The following is a 22,605-nucleotide window of genomic DNA, read 5'->3' on the forward strand; positions in this document are numbered from 1 at the left end:
TTTGTGGCTCATTGGCAACGCACGCCACTCCTCTGAAAGAAATATTCTCTTCACATCCCACATATAAATGAAGAGGGATTGAAGAGATATGAAATTGGTGGCAAACTGTGTAATGGCGGGGTGCACCAACTCTTTGTTGTTGGTGAATCTTCTCATCAAGCTAAGCACAGATGTATGATTATATATAAATTTTGTAATGCTTTTTGATGAGTCAACAATATCTTTGACAAAGGGAATTTTCCCTATGTCCTCTAACATCAAATCAATACAATGGGCAGCACAAGGTGTCCAAAATAAAGTAGGATGCCTGTCCATAAACATCCTACCAGCAACAACATAATTTACAGCATTGTCCGTTATGACTTGGACAACATGTTGTTCACCCACCTCCAAAATAAACACATCCAGCAAATCACATAAAGTTCTTGCATCTTTGATTTGTGCAGATGCATCAACAGATTTGATAAACATAGTCCCCTTCGGAAAACTAACCAAGAAGTTTATAAGGGTTCTCCCTTTTTGGTCAGTCCAACCATCTGACATAATAGTGCATCCTGTTTGTGCCCATGATGCCCTAAAATCCTCCAATCTTTGGGTGCAGTCACGCTTTCATTTTGAAGAATCCGGCCTCTGAAATCATGATAAGAAGGTATTTTGTAGCCCGGGCCAACACTGGAAATAACATCAATAGTAGGTTGGAAAAATGGATTATTCCTTACAACGCTGAAAGGAGTATCACTCCAGAGGAGAAATTTTGCCATCAACTTGTCAGCTTGTTCTTTCTTAGTTCTTTTTAGCATTGAACCGATAGATGGCTGTGAACCAAGTGTGGTTCGAGGAACAAAAAATGATGATGCAGCTACCGGATTGGCTGATGCTGTAGTAAAACCAGTGCCACTTGGCCCACTTCCTTCAGCTAACCTTTTTAGTTGCCTTTTGAGTTCTTCTTTGGCCTCTCTATTCTGCTCTAAAGTTTCCAATGCTCTCATGGCTCTTTGGATAAGTTCAGGAATTGTATTTGTACAAGGCTCCACATCATGTCCAGGGATTTGTGCAATGTGAAACTTCAACCTATACACCCCTCTGGACATCCCCTTTCCACACCTCTTGCAACTCAAGTTTACTCTATCATTCGGAGCATCAGGTACAACATATTCCCAGAAAGGATCCAATTTCCTTGGCATGTTTGTTTTTGAACTTTGAAGTTGCAAACATGAAGTCTTGAATGGTGTTTTGGTGCAGTTGTGAACCTATGGGAAAATAAGGATTAGGATTACAATTAAGCATTTACAAAATTACAAGTTACAAATTTACAAATTACAATTTAGTATTTTAATTTTTAGTTTTTACATTGATGATTGTACAATGAAAATCCAAGTTACCCGTAACCCAACCTAAAACAACCATTCCAAAGTTCAAAGTTTCAAACACAAATTACCCAACCATTCCAAACCCAAATTACCCAACCAAATGGCAAAATGCCAAAAACAATGAAAAAAACATAAACAATGTTTTAAAAAAATGAAAACAAAAAAAAAAATTTGGTTCCCATAGTCATACCAAGTTACCGAACCCAAAACAATGAAGAAATACAAAAAAATCTTTAAAAACAATGAAAACAAAAGAAAAATGGTGACCATACCAAGTTTCCCAACCAAAAACAATGAAAAACATACAAAAACAATGTTTTTAAACAATGAAAACAAAAAAAAAATTAATCCTCATACCGTTTCTATGGAGAAATCGGTGGTCTTCTCTTGACTTTCTCCTCTAAGCACTTAGATTTGGCTAAAAACCCTCTTCAGCTTGGTCTCCAAGAGCTCCTCCTCCCTCTGCGCGCGACTGTCCAAATGACCACATGAAAACCCAAAAAAACGTTATAAAATCACGCTGTCGCGACCCCTGGTGATTTTTCATAAAATCGCAATTTTTTCAATAAAAATCGGCAAAAAAAAATACCGATGATTTTTTCGTTTATTTTCGCGATTTAATTGGCAAAGGGAAAAAATCGCGATTTAATCCCGATTTTCACAACACTGATATTTTTTGGTTAGATTAAAATTTTCCTCATTTATATTCGGAACCATTTTTCACCCCATACAAATATATACAACCATATTATTTTTTTCTACAATTTCACTTTTAAATAGCATATCGAACCAATTTAGAATCGAAGTGGTGCAGTAGATCTATGGATAACAAGTACCTAAAATCTCCCAAAATAATTGAGACATATTTAGATTGGTTACTCACCATTTTTCAAAAACACTTTTCAATCAAAAAACGCTTTTCTAGTGATATTTTTTGGTTTGATTAATGTTTTCCTAATTTACATTCCCAATCATTTCTCACCCTATACAAATATATACAACCATATGTTTTTCATGCAACTTCACTTTTAGACCCAATTTTTCACCCTATACAAATATATATAGCCAATCTTTTTTTCTGCAATTTCACTTTTAGATAGGATATCGAACCAATTTATAATGGAAATAGTGCAGCAGATCTATGTATAACAAGTACGTAGTGCAGTAAAAGTTTTGTGTGGTTTATTTACGAAACATAATCCTCCAATTAGTAGAAATTTCTTCAAATTTGCAGTGTACTGCAACAATCTTTCGAGTGAGTTCTTTATGAATTTCACTCAAATGTGCAGCACATTTTTGATGGAGTTGTATTCTAAATGTTATCTCACAGGTTGATTAGTAATTTTAGTGTGATTTTTCACTTTTTGCACTTGCTGTATATTTGATTTAGTTTTTATTGGATGATTTATTCTGTGTTCTCAAATAAATTTGCAAGTTTTTGAAAGAAAGTTTTAAAATAAGTGGAAGTCTAACATTCACAAATTTGATTAGAACATAAAAAAGAGTATGAAAAATTCAAAAATGTTATCAAATTTTCCTTTGACAAGTTATGAGGATTTGAAATTCTAAGCCTAGCCAGGCGTTTATTTAAATGTCTTAAAATTGAACAAACTCAATTGCGGTAAAGTACAGGAGTACCAGATCCTGAAATGAGTGCACGCTTTGATCATTTATATTTTGGACAATTTTTTTTTTTTTTAATTTTAATTTTCAAATTAATATTTTATTTCTGATAAATAAATTTTAAAATGTATACAATTAACATATCAAAATATTATAATATATTTTTTATAAAAATTGAATCTTATTTTTATAATTAACAAATATTTAGTTTAAAATTCGATAATTATAATAAAATTTTAGAAAAAAAATATATTTATTAACTAAATTAAATTCAAAAATTAGTTTTATAAACGGATTACAATAAACTAGTCCTCGGCAAAAAAAAACTTGAACAAAGCCTTTAGAATATTTTAAGCCCGTTATAATTGCCCTGCATGAATATAAAAATCTTTACACTCAGAAAACAAACTCTTCGAACGCCTAATTCTTCAAAATATCCCCATGCTCATTAAACCTTTCATTTTCCTCAATCGATTGACGCGCGCTTATAAATTCTAACGCGGCTCTGCTGTCGGCTTAATACGGTGGCGCCAGCGCACACCGTCCTTTATCGCTATGATCGCGCTGCAGGCCAATAACGCACACCGTCCTTTATCGCTATAACGACTGCTGGCGAATAAACTATGCGATTCTTGCAGACTAGCTGGTTCTTGCTAAACCTTGAAAGTTGTAGATTGGAATTCTTTGCACTGGCGAAGACTAAGGGTGCCTGCGGCTCTCGTTCTTTCACATATTTAGTGAAACATTCAATGTTCGTAGGCTGCAACCCGTCCCACACGGCACGGTATCCAACTTGGTCTACAATTGTCAATATTCAGTGCCTCTGGAGGGCAGTCGAGCTTCCTATAAATGAACGTCTTCGCGGGAGAGTTTCTCAAGTCTCTCATTTCCTGTGAGAAATATGGCAGCGTCTAATGAACAGATGAAGAGAATCTTGATTGGGTTGATTGCCGTCTTCTGTTGTGCAATCGTCACTGGTAAATTAGCATTACCCAACTATTCTTTAATTTTTGAAATGCAATTGTTATTCAAGACTTAACATCGATTGAGTTGTATTAAACTGATTATTTTTCTTCAATTGATTGTGCAGATGGTGATAAAATAGGAGTGAACTATGGGATGCTCGGAGACAGTCTGCCACCTGCAGACCAGGTGGTAACTTTGCTGAACGGCCACAACATCGGGAAAGCGAAGCTTTTCAATCCAGACGGTGGTGCATTAAATGCTTTTGCAAATTCTGGGATCGATGTAATCGTAGGAGTCAGTAACGACGATTTGAAGGCCATCTCCTCCAGCCAGGATTCAGCAAATGGTTGGGTTAATGACAATATTGTGCGCTATTCGAGCACCAGTATCAAATATATTGCGGTGGGCAACGAGGTTTTGCCTAGCACGCAGTACGTATCGTATCTTGTTCCTGCCATGAACAACATTCAAACCGCGATCCAGAACGCCAATCTGCAGAACATCAAGGTCTCTACCCCCCATGCCTTCAATGTTATAGGCGTCAGTTACCCGCCTTCACATGGAGCATTCAGCGACGATGTGAAGGATACCATGAGCTCTATACTCAAATTTCTTTCAGATAACGGGGCTCCGTTCATGGCCAATGTGTATCCATATTTCAGTTACGCCGGCGGCAACGGCATTCATCTGGACTACGCTCTCTTTCAGCCCACGGCTACGGCGGTGACAGACGGAGTTCACAGCTACAGCAACTTGTTCGATGCCATGGTGGATTCTATTTACTCCGCAATGGAAGCCTTGGGATATTCCAATGTCCCGCTCATTGTTACTGAAAGCGGATGGCCTTCTGCTGGCGCGGATGCGGCCACAACTGGGAATGCTCAGACTTATAACAACAATCTCATCCAACATGTTTTATCGAATGCAGGGACACCCAAGAGGCCGGGTACGAACATCGAGACCTATATCTTCGCTCTTTTCAACGAAGACCAGAAAACTGGGGACGAGATAGAGCGTCACTTCGGGCTCTTCAACCCTGATCAAAGTCCTGCATACTCTGTCAACTTTTCTCCAAATTGAGCGCAACTCAATTCCCCAATTACCAAGTCGAAGAAAAAAATCCTTAATTATTTGTATGCAAAATGCTCTGATATAAATCTATAGAGGATGCTACATAAATAAACATCCTCTTTCGTTCTTAATAAAATGTGAATGGCAAAGTGCAGAAGCCGTCAGAGTTGGCTATCTTGTTTATTGAAGGACCAAACTTTGGATTTCTAATAAATATACATATTTATAACAGGTTTTGAAAACAATTTACGTAGACGCACTAAAGGCGGCCTCCCAAACAAGTGGGATTGAGAAATTTTAATCTTTGAAATGAATTGTTAATCGAGCAAGATATGATAGATGGTGGTCAGGCAAACCATAAAAAATAAATCCATAAATACCGTAATGAGATTTTCCCTACTGATAGTAGTGGACCACCAGAGAGTCTAGTTAAAATAGGGAACAAACAACAATCTTAAAGAATTATTTTAACAAGAGTCATTTGGCGGCAATATCACAGAGTCATTCGGCGGTAATATCACTGTTGTTTTCTGTTTAAATAGTTTCTTTTTTTCCATAAAATTGTAATAGAGAAACAGTTCAGAAAATCATAATTGAGTATTTGTTTATTGCTTCTTGCCACGTCTATACTATAGATATATACAACTACGAGAATATATACAACTACGAGCTCTAACAAGATGAAAGCGCAATTTTCAGTTACAAAAAGTCATAGTTATATTTTTTTGATTAGTCATTTTCATTTTTTATAAAGATAATTTTTTTTTTTAAATCATAATAAAATTATATAATTTTATAGGTATATTTTAAAGAAAAAAATGAATGATAAAATAGAAATTTATTTAAATATTTATATTAAAAGTTTTATTTTATTATTCAAACAAGATTAGTTGAGATTGGAAATTACTTCTCATACTCTATTGGTTATTGTGGTTATTATTCAAATAAGATTAGCTGAGATTGGAAATTACTCTATCATACTTTATTGGTTAAAAACATTATTTGAAATTTTGCAGTGATTTAGAAGTCAAACAAAAACCAAATTTACTAATTAACCAACCAGCTACGTCCCACTTACGAAACCCACTTTAATAGACATCTCGAAACGATGACAACATCTAATTTATTAATATTCCTTTTGCTAAATTTCTAACATTACAGTCATGGTCTACCCAATAAATGTTTACAAATATATGACTGGGTACCACAAAATATATCTATAAATGATAATGCTTACCCTAAAGATTTACAGAGAGATTTTTTTTTTGGTATCGACAGTCGCCGTGTGAAACGATTGGGTAACGAAATCGTTTCAAAATACAAAGACCACTGAGAAGCGAGATCCCGTAGATTGAAGGCTTTGACGACTGAGCAAGCGTTCTAATGAGGTTGGAGGTAAATGTTTGAGCCTATTTTGTCATCATTATAGTTCAAATCTTCAAGCATTCCCATAGTTAACAGTAAACTAATGGACGACTGATTGCAACAGATAAATTTAGTTGAACTCATCCGACACCTAAATAGAGATGAGAAACTATTTTGCAACCTGAAATATGTCGGTAAAAGTTAGGTGGCTCTACTTTACCACAGGACCTGTGCATTTAACTTCTACGGACACTCTAAATTTGTCTTTTGTCCTTTTACGCTGTATAGTAATGAGAGTTATTTGGCACAGTGAAATAGTACTTACACACTTCTTTTTAAGTTATGCGGTAAAGAAGATTACCTGGGCAACCAATAAATCCCATGCTAGGGCCTTTATTAGTCTTTAAGAGTACTTTTTTTCTCTGCAGGGTCAGTGTGAAGTACACCTCTACATCTGCGGATCATTATGCATGGGGCTCCCGTCTCAGGCGGCCAAATTATTTCCGGTGACTGCTGCATGACCATACAATACCGACCAGAACGCGGCTCATGGCCATAGAATATATGATACTGCCCATAAATACCAGGGTATACAATACAATATACGCATTAATGACAGTCTAATTTGAAATTTGATTTTGAATTTATTTACCTGCTCATTCGATGTTCGAATTTGAATTTATCTACCCGCTCAACCGATGGAATCTCTATATCTTTGCAAACAGGGACTCCATCGAATTGAATTACAATACCGGCACCGTTGTAAGCAATTTCCCTACCATACCCGGGGAGCCCAGAAATTATCCTTCGGGGGGAAGCTCTGTGCTTCTCCCGCTTGAAGGTTCGAGTGGTTACCAGACTGCGGAGGTCATGGTCTGCGGAGGAGCTCAAGCAGGGGCCTTTCTGAAACCCACCGCACAGTTTCCGACTTCGCAGACGTGCGGCAGAATGGTGATCACGGTGGCGGCACCTGTTTGGACGATGTCGAATATGCCCATGAGAAGATGCATGGGCGACATGATCATTCTTCCTTCTGGCGAAGTGCTTATAATCAATGGCGCCGGACGGGGCTCTCAGGGCTTCGGCTTCGCTTCAGAACCCGTCTTGAATCCAGTGAGTTACAATCCAGGACAGCGGACGTTTTCTGTCCTCCAAGCCACTACGATTCCCCGCGTGTATCATTCCACTGCGAATTTGTTGGCGGATGGCCGTGTATTGGTTGCTGGGAGTAATACTCATCTGTTCTATACTTTCAGCGGGACCTTTCCCACGGAGTTGAGAGTGGAAGCTTTCTCGCCTCCGTATCTCGCCAGTGTTTGGAACGCTATACGCCCACAGATCACGAAGGCCCCTGCTACTGTTAGCCATGGGCAGACGTTTACTGTGTTTTTTTCTCTAACTGGTCAGCTCACAGCCTTGGAGATGAATCTTCTGAGTGCGCCATTCACAACGCATTCGTTTGCTCAGGGCCAGCGCATGCTGAGGCTGAAATTGGCGGCAGCTGTTCGTGTGGGAACCAATACGTATTCTGTCGCTGTCACGGCTCCTCCCAACGGGAATATTGCACCATCATCTTATTACATGCTGTTTCCACTGACACAGGGCATCCCCGGCATCGCAGCCTGGATTCAAATCACGAATTAGAGACCAGGTAAAGTATACAGGAAACTCAACTATTTTAGCACTTCGTTAGTTTGATAAAAACTGATGACCGTTTACATTGCAGGCAGACAATGAGGGCTCGGTCGGAGGTCTGGATAGTGAGCGCGCGTATGATTTGAAATAGTCAATCATTGCTATGTAAATTTGAAATATATATACCCATAGTTTACGTCCATTAGGCTGAAGCGTTTGTTAAAACAAACAAACTTGCCGCAGGATAAATAATCATGCACCGACAGATTGTTTAAGTCCCTTAAGCTTAAACTTTTGTTATATGTATAAACAAACTTGGTGTTGAAAGTAACCATGCCCCAAAAGAACTTGTATTTTTATGGTATTATCCTTAGGCTCAAACTTGTGTTATATGTATAAACAAACTTGGTGCAGAAAGCAACCATGCCCTGAAAGAACTTGTATTTTTAGGGTATTATCCCTTAGGCTCAAACTTTTGTTATATGTATAAATAAACTTGGTGTAGAAAGGAACCATGCCCTAAAAGAACTTGTATTTTTATGGTATTAATGGTAATATAAAGTACTTGAATAGAAGCGAGTTTCTGTCTGGGAAATTGTGAAAAAAAATGGATATTGTTTATATAATTCATTAAGGGCGATCATTGCCAGCGGCAGGATACTTAGATGGTATACTATTTGATTCTTACGAGGGTCAATTTAGTTTGTGCATTTCCTTGTAAGTTATTAATTATTTTTAAATTTATGAAATATTTGAAGGGAAAAAGTCTTTCTATATACATTTATATTAATTTTTTCTTAAAATATAATATATAAACATATATTAATAATAATATAAGTTATTTCAATTATATATATATAAAATAAAATAGTTCAATATTCTATATATATAAAATATAATTTTTATACATAAAATATAATTTCTATACATATTGGAAAATAAAATATTTATATATTTATTGCAAGTAAAAAAAATAATGTGTTGATAGGCTTTTTCTACAATTTATTATATAATGTAGATGTTTAATTCTTTTAGTGTTTAATTTTGAGATGAGACATGTTTTTTCTAGTTGGATATAACCACCAAAGATTAATCTTAATTCTAAATTTACTAACCATGTAAACTTTTTCTTAGTGCAAAACTACAAAATATTTAATTCTACTTAGCTCTACTTAAGATGGATCTATGTTGGATTTGATAAATACACTAATAAAATGTTTGAAGTATAATTTTTTTTTCTTTCACTTTTTTTTTATACAATATATGCATAGTTGACATTAAAATATTTTATTTGTGATTCACATTCTACACATTAAAATGTTAATACATGACCCCTTATATAGAAAACATATATTGATAAGATATTCTCTCTCTCTTTATATATATATATATATATGAATTATTTATCTTATAAATATTTTTTTAATGTTACATGTTTATTGATACTTTTAAAATCTTACATGTCAACTTCACATTACACACTCAAGGAATTACAAATCTCCATCATACTTTGAATTAAAAATAACCTACTAAAAGAATTATATATATATATATCTATATATATATATATATATAGTATTTATCTTATAAATATTTTTTTAATGTTACATAACCTACTAAAAGAATTATATATATATATGAATTATTTATCTTATAAATATTTTTTTAATGTTACATAGCCTACTAAAAGAATTATATATATCTATATATAAAATTCTTCCACAAGATTTTCAATCAAGCAGTCAAGCAAGGGTCCCCTAAACCATGGATTGAGAGCCTCATTATCCCTATTTTTAAAAGTGGGGATACAAATAACCCCTCTAATTATCGGACCATTATGATCAGCCCTCTCTTAGCTAAGCTATATGGTATTATTTTGGAAAACAAGTTGAGCATATGGCTTGAAAGTGAAGGTAAGTGGGCTAAAGGCCAAGTGGGTTTTAGAAGGCATCACTCAACAACAGACCACCTCGTTATGCTTAGGATCATTGTGGAGGAATGTCGTAATGATAAATCCAATCCCTTTTGTTGCTTTGTGGACTTTAGAAAGGCTTTCGATACGGTTCCTAGAAACAACCTTTGGAATATATTAGAAGAGCTAAAGGTTCCTTTCGAGTTGAGAGCTGCCGCTATAAGATTATACGAGAATGTAATTGCCAAGCTAAAAAGCAATGAGGGGTGGTTGAAAGATATTAAATGTAATATTGGAGTTAAACAAGGTTGCCCCCTCTCCCCTACCCTATTTGGCATTTACATCGACAAGCTTGAAGGTTATTTAGAGGAAGCAGGTTGTGCTGGCACGATCTTAGCTGGGATAGTCATCATCCTTATTCTCTATGTTGACGATATTGTTCTTCTTGCAAGGTGCCCATCTGATCTTGATAAGCAACTTAGGCTTCTTAAGGATTTCTGCTCTACCATGGGTATGACTGTTAACACTAACAAAACAAAAGTTATGATTATCAAATCCAAGAAGGACACTTACGCTAATTTTATGTATAACAATAATAACTTGGAGGAAGTGTATTCTTACAAGTACATAGGAATTGATATTCATCACAAGCTCAACTGGAACTATAGCATTGAGAAAAGGATTAATGGGGGGTGGAAAGCTTATTTTGGTCTTGAAAATAATTGTAAAACGACAAACCTCGTAATGTGGGATAAAAAGAAGCTCCTCTTTGAAACTTTAGTCACTCCTGTTATCTTATGTGGATGTGAGGTATGGGGTTGCAGCATCTCTAGAGAATCCTGGAGAAAGATTGAGAAAATCCAAAAGCGTTTTATAACGTATAACCTGAAAATTAAAAGCAATACACCCTATCCTATTCTCCTTATAGAAGTAGGTCTTTCCCCTATCGAGAGCCTAGCTATGACTAGGCTTTTGTTGTACAAGCACAAACTCAATAACATAGGAGATCATAGACTTCCTAAGCTAGCTTTAAATTCCAGCCAAAACCACCTAAGGCTCAAGCGGGGATGGTATAAAGACACGAAGGCCTGGTTAAACCTTTGGGATATCAACGAGAATGATGCTTTGCAAAACATTAATAACATTAAAAATATTGTTACTTCTAAGTTCAAAGAAAAAATGTAGTGTGAGAAAGATTTAGCAGCTAAAAGAAAATTAAGTTATTATAAGAAGGTCATCAACCCCACCCTAGAAGGTCAAAAGTATCTCTCTGTTTTCACTAGCTCAAAGAAGAAAATTAATATAGCGAAGATTAGAACGAACTCTCATGAGCTCCATAGTGAAACAGGTCGTTGGGCAGTTCCTAAAACACCATGGATGGAAAGGATCTGCCATCTCTGTGAGAATAGGAACATCGAGGATGAAAACCACTTCCTCTTAGAGTGCCCCGCATACAACCACATTAGATCTCAGTTTCATATTCTTTGTCGCAATACTGACCTTCCTAGCCTTTTACGATGTCAAAATTATAGTGAGCTCGGGAGGCTTCTCTCCAAGATTTTTGATCATAGGAATAAAATCTTAAATCAAACTAAATAATTTGTTTCTTTAGGTCCGATAGACAAAAGTTTGGTCTCAGTGGACATTAACCATCATCATCATCATATATATCTGAATTATTTATCTTATAAATATTTTTTTAATGTTACATAACCTACTAAAAGAATTATATATATATGAATTATTTATCTTATAAATATTTTATTAATGTTACATAGCCTACTAAAAGAATTATATATATATATATATATATATATGAATTATTTATCTTATAAATATTTTTTAATGTTACATAACTTACTAAAAGAATTGATTCAACTCGAGAGAAAGTGCAATTGAACTGAAACATTTTGATGGCGCTCAGGTCCGACTGGCACAACTAGGGTTCTGCGCTTCCTGGCCTTCTCCCCCAAGGTGCTCTCGATCTCCAGACTCTGGCGCTTCTACTGACGCCACCATGAAGCTGCTCTCCAGAGGGGCGGGCACGACCCCCTCTCCCCCCTCCGATCCCAATCCTGACAAGTCAACCAACGCAGAGAAAAATGCCAGCTCCGGTTCTGAACCGCTGGCAGAGCAGGAAACTGATCAAGCTACAAATGATGAAGGTGACTTCGTTACCAGCCCATCGACAGCTAAAGACAAAGGTTCTGACCAGAACAACTCTACGGCAAGACCCAAAGCATCCTCTGCAACATGCATCCCCAAAATGGCAGAAAGAATCAAAATAGATCTCCCCAGTCAGCGCATCAACAATGAGATTCAATATATGAGGGATCATGCCCTCATAGGCAAGTTTCTAGGTTTCTGGCCTACTGAAAAAGCCTTGCAAGGTTGGATTGCCTCCAAGTGGAAGCCAAAAGGTCAAGTTACCCTGCACCTTGGACCTAAAGGCTTCTTCACCGCTACTTTCAACTGTCTGGAGGATAAAATGCGTATCTTCGAGGGTGGCCCGTACTTCTTTAACTTTGCCGGCCTGTACCTGCGTGATTGGGTTGAGAGGTTCAATCCAGACAAGGAAGACTTTAACTGGGCTCCAGTATGGATCCGAATGTACTCACTTCCCTTGGAATACTGGAATGAGGAAACCCTGAAGAACATAGGCAACAGCCTGGGGGTCTTCATCAAAGTCGCAGAGGAAACAAAAAGCCGAAGATACACCTCATATGTCAGGATCTGTGTCCACATGCATCTAGCCAAAGCTCTGACTGACTCGGTAAGCTTATTTCATGATGATTATGAATGAGTTCAAACTATAGACTACGAGCATATTCCCTTTCGCTGTAGGAAGTGCCACGAACATGGCCATCTCTTTAGGGATTGTCCTCTGAATCTGCAGTCCAAAACTCCTGTCACTGAGGCAAGTAAAGATGCTGAGGGTTTTACAAAAGTCCCAAGTAGAAGAAGGCATGCTAAGAAACCCCCAGTGGATCCTGAAAATCTCAAGAAATCTACAACCCGAAACAGTTTTGATATCCTGACTTCCACGGATAGCATGGAGGACAACCCCTCAATCCCCCCCTCAGATCCATCTCCCTCGTCGCCCCCTCATTCGCCCAAGTCTTCAGATCCCCTCCAGACCTCCAAAGCCATCATCACCCCCGCCTCCACATCCAATACAAATAAAGACAAAGACACAGCTCTACCATCCTCCAGCATGGAGATAGACGCAGCTCTGGCACTAAGCATGCAACAACATTCAAAGGAGGAAGAACAGAATACACCGATACATATGGAGGAGGAACCAGAAAGTGTGGATCTGGCAGGTCTGGACATACTTAAGCTGGAAGTAGCATGCAGACAGAAGGAATACAGTAATATACATACTCGGGAAATAGAAAGACTAGAAGAAGTGTTAACCAGAGCACAACACAACAAATATCTAGGCATTCAGGCAGGCAGTCCTTGGGATGGGAAAAAAATCTTGAAGGAGACAAAGAAGCGCGGACGTAAAACAGACTTGCAGAGGACTATCATCCTTGGAGAAATGCTGGTGGATTCTGGTAGATTCCCCAAGCTGACCAAGTTTTACAAAACTCTTCCCCATTGTTCCCCATGAAGCTCGTCTCATGGAATGTGTGAGGGCTCAATAGCCCTGCAAAACACAGGATGATCAAAAAAATGATCCAGCAAGATAGGCCTACAATAATTTACCTTCAAGAAACAAAATGCAATAGTACAGTTCTGGAAAAAATTCTAAATAAAGCCTGGCCAGGGTGCAGGTCAGTCTCAGTGGATGCTTCTGGAGCTTCTGGAGGGCTCGCAATCATATGGAATCCTCAGGAACTCTTCCTTCATGACTTTCATGCCTCCCATTTCTTCATTCAATCCACCTTCCACCTTATTGGAACCAATATCCATGGTCATCTATCCAACGTGTATTTTCCGCAAGAATTACAGAAAAAACTGGATTTGCTTGAAACTATTTCAGAACTCAACGCTAATAGATGCTTTCCCTTCTGGATATGTGGGGGTGATTTTAATATCATCACCTCTTTGGAGGAGAAGTCTGGTGGACATCCAAGGCTGGATGAAGATAGCTATAGCCTCAAAGACTTCATTCACCGGAATCAATTGATGGACCTTCAGACTTCCAATGGCATTTTTACATGGACCAATAAAAGAATGGGTTCACAGCAAATCGCCTCCAGACTGGACCGATTTCTCATGTCGGACAACGCGATTCGCATGGGGGGAGACTTTCACGCCTCCATCTTGCCTCAAGCAGGCTCTGATCACTGGCCCATATTGTTACAATGGTCGCGTCCGGGTGTCAGGAGCAACAGACCCTTTCGCTTCGAAGCATTTTGGTTTTCACATCCTAACTTTAAAGATGTGGTAATCAATGCCTGGAAATCTTTCAATCCCCCAGAAGGAGCCAAAATGTACCAGTTTCAGCAGAAGTTAAAATTTCTCAAACAAGCAATCAAATCCTGGAATCGCACCCAGTTTGGAAATATTTTCGACCATCAGAAATTGTTGGAGGAGCAAATGAATACTCTGCAACAACGCATTATCTATGAGGGCAGAACTGAAGACTATGCGCAACAGGAGGAGTCACTCCTAACCAAGATTGAAACACGATGGAAGCAAGAAGAAACGCTGTGGCGCCAAAAATCCAGGGTCAGATGGCTCAAGGATGGAGAGAAAAACACCAAATTCTTTCACAGAACCACAGTTCAAAGGAGAATGCACAATCACATCGCCTTCATCAACAACAAGCAAGGAGAACGTCTGGAAGCGCATGAAGAAATGGAACAAGAATTCAAAGTGCACTTTCAGGACATTCTGAAAGAGCCCCCAGGTAGCAGAACACAGGCAATACAGTCTATCACGCAGCATATTCCAAAGATCATCACGGAGGACCACAACAATACGTTGCTCCTGCCAATATCAATGCAGGAAGTGGAGGTTGCGTTATCCCAATTAAAAGATGGCAAAGCGCCAGGACCTGATGGCTTTACAACCAATTTTTTCCACGCCTTCTGGGAACACATCAAAACAGAGGTATGGGAACTTGTGGAAGAAGCAAGATCGATGCACTGGATCCTCCCCTCTCTCAATTCCACCTTCATAGTGCTTGTGCCTAAGGTGGAAGATTCCAGCACTCCTGATAAATACAGGCCCATCGCTCTCTGTAACGTAATCTACAAACTCATCTCAAAAATCTTGGCAAACAGGCTCAAACCTTTACTCCCTCTCCTCATCTCTCCAGAACAGACAGGGTATGTTGAAGGGCGCCAGATTCTGGATGGCATCATACTTTCACATGAAGTGATTCATTCGCTCAAGGTTCTAAAAAAGCCAGGTATGATTCTCAAGCTAGATCTTTCCAAAGCATTCGATAAACTCAGTTGGTCCTACATTAATCAAATGCTTTTAGCTTTTGGCTTCAGCGCTACCTGGACGCGTTGGCTCATGAATCTTATTACCTCCCCCAGTTATTCCATCCTTTTGAATGGCTCCCCCTCCTCGCCTTTTCGACCCTCCCGAGGTATTCGCCAAGGTGACCCTCTCTCTCCGTTCCTCTTTGTGCTCATGGCCGAAGGTCTCAGTCGTCTCCTTCATTCTGCTATCTCTTCTCACTCTCTAAAGGGCATTTCTCTCCATGGACTTTCTCCCCTCTCTCACCAACAGTTTGTTGATGACACTATGCTCTTTGGCCATCCATCTGTTCATGAGGCTTCTGCCCTCCTTGACCTTCTTAATCTCTTCTCTGAAGCCTCAGGCACCTCCATCAATGCTGCCAAATCCCAGCTCTTCTTCTTCAATACACCCAGTCCTACTCAAAAGAATATAGCCAGGATCTTGGGGTACCCTATAGCTTCGCTTCCCTCGAAATACCTTGGTGCTCCCCTGATAGTCTCAGCCATCAATCATGCCTCCTGGAGAACTCTCCTTGACAAGATAGAATCTAGGCTTTCCTCCTGGACCTTCCGCTCTCTCAATATCGCCAGCAGGATCATACTTATCAAATCCGTTCTCCAAGCCATGCCTTTGTATTTATTCTCCACATTGGCAGCTCCCAAATGGGTTCTGAAGAGAATTCGCAATCTTCAGAGAAATTTTTTATGGGGCTCCTCAGGACTCAACAGAAAATGGGCGCTCGTCAAATGGACTGAGGTCTGCTTACCGAAATCAGCTGGCGGAATTGGTCTAAGGGATCCCCTCCACAGCAACAACACCATGGGCGCCAGAATCTGGTGGAAATGGGTCTCCAATCTGCACTCTCCTTGGGCTCACATCTGGCATGCCAAGTATGCTCCAGGAAGGCCCCTGGAGGAGCTCATTCGCATAAGCATCACCAACCCTGGCTCGCTAATTTGGAATGCTGCTAGAAAACACAGTGTCTTCATTCAAGCGCACAGTTTTTGGGAAATACACTCCGGTACCACAGCAAGATTTTGGGAAGACTCCTGGCAGCAGCTCCCCAAACTTGCTGCTCTCTTCCACAAACCCAAATGGAAAGCCACCATGCAACACAGTGATCAAACCCAGGTTTATCAATTCTGGCAGCAGCACTCCCTTCAAGGCTATCAACAATGGAGATCAGCAGACACATGGCAAGCCAACTGGCAAGAGGAAACCTTTGAAGAGATTGATCAAGAACTCAAACTAAGGAAAATTAAGCTCTTGGATCAAAGGGACAAAATCCGATGGGGATATACACCAAAAGGGACATTCACCACCAAGGAGGCATACCAAATTCTCTATCATCTAGAGCAGATAGTAAAAGATCAGCTTTGGGACAGGATCTGGCAACCAAGTATTTGGCCAAAAGTCTCCACGTTCCTGTGGTTATTAAGCAAACAACGGATCCTCACTTGGGATAATCTTCAAAAGCGAGGTTTGATAGGGCCTTCCAGATGTCCCAATTGCAACCTCCACCCAGAAACCATCATGCATCTTTTGGATACCTGTCCGCTAGCTGCAGAACTATGGGAGAGAATTGCTCTGTGCAACAGAAGATCGGGAAGACAAATAGGAAACATCACAAATACTATCAGGAATTGGCCTCAGCAACCCTTCCAAAGTCCAGTTCTCAACTCCCTATGGATCCTTATTCCGGGCTTTGTCTATTGGATCTTATGGAAGGATAGGAACAACAAGATCTTTAAAAATCTCCATTCGCCCCTGGACTCCCTCTTGCTTCTTCTTAAACAGAATATTCAAGAAACTCTGGCTCTGAAACATTGGCAAAATTCGGACCTGCCAACCACTCCTCAGGAATGCCTAGTACTGGAAAATTGGAATCTGAATCTCACCTTCTCTGCTCAAGCTACCCTCAATCCCTCCATTCATTCTGATTCCCCCCATCACTGGTCTCCTCCTGTCTCCCAGACCATAAAGTTAAATTTCGATGGTGCTGCCAAGGGCAATCCGGGGCCGGCTGGATATGGAGGCATCTTCAGAAATGCTGAGGGCTCGGCTCTCCATATTTATCATGGCTCGTTAGGAAGAGATACCAACAATGCTGCTGAGCTGGAAGGTTTATGGAAGGGCATCTGCACAGCTGTAACTGAAAATTTCTTCCCTCTGGTGATAGAAGGGGACTCACAAATCTTAATTGAGGCGGTTTCTCGGATCCAATCAGGCACATCAGCTGGAAAGATCGCCTCTAGTTGGCGGCTCCTAAGCAGACTAGAGAAAATTGAAGATTGGCTCAGGTCTCCCCGCAGCGTTACCTTCCAGCATGTTCGGCGATCTGCTAACAAAGTAGCGGATAGACTGGCTAACCAGGGGTCTGATCAGCAGCTCCCTTTCTTCTCTGGTCCTCTCAGCAGATCTAATGATGAGCAACTCAAACACGAATGCACTCTTCTGGTGCAACAAGATCTATCCCTCCCGGATGCGGGTGAACGGGACAGATAATGGGACGATGGCGGCGGGAGGAGTAGGTGCGTGGAGTACGTCCTGCGCCACCTGGCCTCACCTGCTGTTTGTATTCAATACACTGGAGAGCTCATTCAAGGCCGCGTTAATGTGGCTCGACATTCTACACAGGTTCCCCTGCTCTAATCCGATGGCACTCACCCATTTCAGTTTTGTTCCTTTCTCTCGCATGTTAGGCCTCCTCGTAGGTGCAATGCTCTATTTGGTGGAGGATTCAGGTTTCCATGGCGTTCAGGCTCGAGGAGTAGCTTCTGTGTTGGTCTTCCTGGATCGCCATAGCCCCTTCAGCGTTCTCCTCAGCTATATGCCCTCCAGCTCTCTCAAGGAAGAAGGAAGAGCTTGTGATGAATATCAATTCCTATGTACTTGTAAGAATACACTTCCTCCAAGTTATTATTGTTATACATAAAATTAGCGTAAGTGTCCTTCTTGGATTTGATAATCATAACTTTTGTTTTGTTAGTGTTAACAGTCATACCCATGGTAGAGCAGAAATCCTTAAGAAGCCTAAGTTGCTTATCAAGATCAGATGGGCACCTTGCAAGAAGAACAATATCGTCAACATAGAGAAGAAGGATGATGACTATCCCAGCTAAGATCGTGCCAGCACAACCTGCTTCCTCTAAATAACCTTCAAGCTTGTCGATGTAAATGCCAAATAGGGTAGGGGAGAGGGGGCAACCTTGTTTAACTCCAATATTACATTTAATATCTTTCAACCACCCCTCATTGCTTTTTAGCTTGGCAATTACATTCTCGTATAATCTTATAGCAGCAGCTCTCAACTCGAAAGGAACCTTTAGCTCTTCTAATATATTCCAAAGGTTGTTTCTAGGAACCATATCGAAAGCCTTTCTAAAGTCCACAAAGCAACAAAAGGGATTGGATTTATCATTACGAGATTCCTCCACAATGATCCTAAGCATAACGAGGTGGTCTGTTGTTGAGTGATGCCTTCTAAAACCCGCTTGGCCTTTAGCCCACTTACCTTCACTTTCAAGCCATATGCTCAACTTGTTTTCCAAAATAATACCATATAGCTTAGCTAAGAGAGGGCTGATCATAATGGTACGATAATTAGAGGGGTTATTTGTATCCCCACTTTTAAAAATAGGGATAATGAGGCTCTCAGTCCATGGTTTAGGGGACCCTTGCTTGACTGCTTGATTGAAAAGCTTGTGGAAGAATTTTATATATAGATATATATAATTCTTTTAGTAGGCTATGTAACATTAAAAAAATATTTATAAGATAAATAATTCATATATATGTATAATTCTTTTAGTAGGTTATGTAACATTAAAAAAATATTTATAAGATAAATACTATATATATATATAATTCTTTTAGTAGGTTATTTTTAATTCAAAGTATGATGGAGATTTGTAATTCCTTGAGTGTGTAATGTGAAGTTGACATGTAAGATTTTAAAAGTATCAATAAACATGTAACATTAAAAAAATATTTATAAGATAAATAATTCATATATATATATATATATATATATAAAGAGAGAGAGAATATCTTATCAATATATGTTTTCTATATAAGGGGTCATGTATTAACATTTTAATGTGTAGAATGTGAATCACAAATAAAATATTTTAATGTCAACTATGCATATATTGTATAAAAAAAAGTGAAAGAAAAAAAAATTATAGTTCAAACATTTTATTAGTGTATTTATCAAATCCAACATAGATCCATCTTAAGTAGAGATAAGCAGAATTAAATATTTTGTAGTTTTGCACTAAGAAAAAGTTTACATGGTTAGTAAATTTAGAATTAAGATTAATCTTTGGTGGTTATATCCAACTAGAAAAAACATGTCTCATCTCAAAATTAAACACTAAAAGAATTAAACATCTACATTATATAATAAATTGTAGAAAAAGCCTATCAACACATTATTTTTTTTACTTGCAATAAATATATAAATATTTTATTTTCCAATATGTATAAAAATTATATTTTATATATATAGAATATTGAACTATTTTATTTTATATATATATAATTGAAATAACTTATATTATTATTAATATATGTTTATATATTATATTTTAAGAAAACATTAATATAAATGTATATAGAAAGACTTTTTCCCTTCAAATATTTCATAAATTTAAAAATAATTAATAACTTACAAGGAAATGCACAAACTAAATTGACCCTCGTAAGAATCAAATAGTATACCATCTAAGTATCATGCCGCTGGCAATGATCGCCCTTAATGAATTATATAAACAATATCCATTTTTTTCACAATTTCCCAGACAGAAACTCGCTTCTATTCAAGTACTTTATATTACCATTAATACCATAAAAATACAAGTTCTTTTAGGGCATGGTTCCTTTCTACACCAAGTTTATTTATACATATAACAAAAGTTTGAGCCTAAGGGATAATACCCTAAAAATACAAGTTCTTTCAGGGCATGGTTGCTTTCTGCACCAAGTTTGTTTATACATATAACACAAGTTTGAGCCTAAGGATAATACCATAAAAATACAAGTTCTTTTAGGGCATGGTTACTTTCAACACCAAGTTTGTTTATACATATAACAAAAGTTTAAGCCTAAGGGACTTAAACAATCTGTCGGTGCATGATTATTTATCCTGCGGCAAGTTTGTTTGTTTTAACAAACGCTTCAGCCTAATGGACGTAAACTATGGGTATATATAAATTTACATAGCAATGATTGGCTATTTCAAATCATACGCGCGCTCACTATCCAGACCTCCGACCGAGCGCTCATTGTTTGCCTGCAATGTAAACGGTCATTAGTTTTTATCAAACTAACGAAGTGCTAAAATAGTTGAGTTTCCTGTATACTTTACCTGGTCTCTAATTCGTGATTTGAATCCAGGCTGCGATGCCGGGGATGCCCTGTGTCAGTGGAAATAGCATGTAATAAGATGATGGTGCAATATTCCCGTTGGGAGGAGCCGTGACAGCGACAGAATACGTATTGGTTCCCACACAAACAGCTGCCGCCAATTTCAGCCTCAGCATGCGCTGGCCCTGAGCAAACGAATGCGTTATGAATGGCGCACTCAGAAGATTCATTTCCAAGGCTGTGAGCTGACCAGTTAGAGAAAAAAACACAGTAAACGTCTGCCCATGGCTAACAGTAGCAGGGGCCTTCATGATCTGTGGGCGTATAGCGTTCCAAACACTGGCGAGATACGGAGGCGAGAAAGCTTCCACTCTCAACTCTGTGGGAAAGGTCCCGCTGAAAGTATAGAACAGATGAGTATTACTCCCAGCAACCAATACATGGCCATCTGCCAACAAATTCGCAGTGGAATGATACACGCGGGGAATCGTAGTGGCTTGGAGGACAGAAAACGTCCGCTGTCCTGGATTGTAACTCACTGGATTCAAGACGGGTTCTGAAGCGAAGCCGAAGCCCTGAGAGCCCTGTCCGGCGCCATTGATTATAAGCACTTCACCAGAAGGAAGAATGATCATGTCGCCCATGCATCTTCTCATGGGCATATTCGACATCGTCCAAACAGGTGCCGCCACCGTGATCACCATTCTGTCGCACGTCTGCGAAGTCGGAAACTGTGCGGTGGGTTTCAGAAAGGCCCCTGCTTGAGCCCCTTCGCAGACCATGACCTCTGCAGTCTAGTAACCACTCGAACCTCCAAGCGGGAGAAGCACAGAGCTTCCCCCCGAAGGATAATTTCTGGGCTCCCCGGGTATGGTAGGGAAATTGCGTACAACGATGCCGGTATTGTAATTCAATTCGATGGAGTCCCTGTTTGCAAAGATATAGAGATTCCCGTTTGCTAAGAACATCGGTTGAGCGAGTAGATAAATTCAAATTCGAACATCGAATGAGCGGGTAAATAAATTCAAAATCAAATTTCAAATTAGCCTGTCATTAATGCGTATATTTTATTGTATACCCTTGTATTTATGGGCAGTATCATGTATGCTATGGCCATGAGCCGCGTTCTCGTCGGTATTGTATGGTCATGCAGCAGTCACCAGAAATAATTTGGCCGCGTGAGATGGGAGTCCCCATGCATAATGATCCGCAGATGCAGAGGTATACTTCACACTGACCCTGTAGAGAAAAAAAGTACTCTTAAAAACTAATAAAGGCCCTATAGCATGGGATTTATTGGTTGCCGATTACCTGCGGATGTGCGTGGCAGAGGCGGTGCACAGCACAGGGATGAGACCTAGGCTTTAAAATTGACGGCCGTTTATGCGTTTTTGGGTGTTTTTAGCAAATACACACGTCATCCATAACTTCTGAAAAACTTACAAAAATGTCCTAATCACCGGCATCGGGAAAACTCAGGAGTTTTAAATTTTATATATATTTTAAAAGATTGAATTATGTTACGCTGGCAGTACCAGCCGCCTCACTGTGAAGACTTTTGAAGGGTCGAGGCCGAAGGGTCAAGACTTTCGTGAACATTTAAATTTTATATATATTTTAAAAAATTGAATTATGTTACGCTGGTAGTACCAACCGCCTCACTGTGAAGACTTTTGAAGGGTCGGTGTAAGGTCCTCAGGCGCCGGTGCAGTTGGGGGCCGGGCGAGTCGGCGTGCACGACGGGCGCGGGTGTGGGCGACCGGCGAGTCGGGCTGCACGATGGGCGCGTGGGCGGGCACACGGGTGGGCGCGGCTGCACGACAATGCGACGAAACGGCGAGTTCAGTGCGACGAAAGGCTGAACGATGGCAA

The 22,605-nt window shown here is 39.2% G+C and overlaps 2 protein-coding genes and 2 pseudogenes across 2 annotated transcripts; 3 read left to right on the forward strand and 1 right to left on the reverse strand.

The window, feature by feature from the left end:
• The first annotated feature begins 3,856 nt into the window (after positions 1-3,856).
• LOC149184361 (glucan endo-1,3-beta-glucosidase-like) lies at positions 3,857-5,261 on the forward strand. Its single transcript, XM_089418916.1, has 2 exons — positions 3,857-3,970; positions 4,084-5,261. The coding sequence occupies exons 1-2, from the start codon at positions 3,895-3,897 to the stop codon at positions 5,037-5,039; spliced, it is 1,032 nt and encodes a 343-aa protein (XP_089275042.1). The 5' UTR covers positions 3,857-3,894; the 3' UTR covers positions 5,040-5,261.
• A 1,476-nt stretch (positions 5,262-6,737) lies between these two features.
• LOC149184362 (aldehyde oxidase GLOX pseudogene) lies at positions 6,738-8,039 on the forward strand (annotated as a pseudogene).
• A 3,920-nt stretch (positions 8,040-11,959) lies between these two features.
• Positions 11,960-17,871, forward strand: LOC149184363 (uncharacterized). The gene is made up of 4 exons (XM_089415316.1): positions 11,960-12,715; positions 12,839-13,524; positions 13,722-14,622; positions 14,782-17,871. The coding sequence occupies exons 1-4, from the start codon at positions 11,960-11,962 to the stop codon at positions 17,869-17,871; spliced, it is 5,433 nt and encodes a 1,810-aa protein (XP_089271442.1).
• Positions 17,872-20,741: 2,870 nt separating this feature from the next.
• LOC149184364 (aldehyde oxidase GLOX pseudogene) lies at positions 20,742-21,515 on the reverse strand (annotated as a pseudogene).
• Between the last annotated feature and the right edge of the window lie 1,090 nt (positions 21,516-22,605).

The sequence above is a fragment of the Pinus tabuliformis genome, chromosome 3_2 (assembly GCF_031772625.1).
Source record: "Pinus tabuliformis cultivar Carrire ecotype Pingquan chromosome 3_2, CPIR1, whole genome shotgun sequence".
Lineage (NCBI taxonomy): Eukaryota > Viridiplantae > Streptophyta > Pinopsida > Pinales > Pinaceae > Pinus > Pinus tabuliformis.

What these genes read in the sequence shown, in the direction of transcription:
- LOC149184361 (XM_089418916.1), top strand. Translation starts at nt 3,895, where the DNA reads ATGGCAGCGTCTAATGAACAGATGAAGAGAATCTTGATTGGGTTGATT. An exon ending in CTGTTGTGCAATCGTCACTG is followed by an intron (nt 3,971 to 4,083) that starts GTAAATTAGCAT and finishes TTGATTGTGCAG; the next exon opens with ATGGTGATAAAATAGGAGTG.
- LOC149184363 (XM_089415316.1), top strand. Translation starts at nt 11,960, where the DNA reads ATGAAGCTGCTCTCCAGAGGGGCGGGCACGACCCCCTCTCCCCCCTCC. An exon ending in CCAAAGCTCTGACTGACTCG is followed by an intron (nt 12,716 to 12,838) that starts GTAAGCTTATTT and finishes CTGAATCTGCAG; the next exon opens with TCCAAAACTCCTGTCACTGA. An exon ending in TGTGGCGCCAAAAATCCAGG is followed by an intron (nt 14,623 to 14,781) that starts GTCAGATGGCTC and finishes GTGCACTTTCAG; the next exon opens with GACATTCTGAAAGAGCCCCC.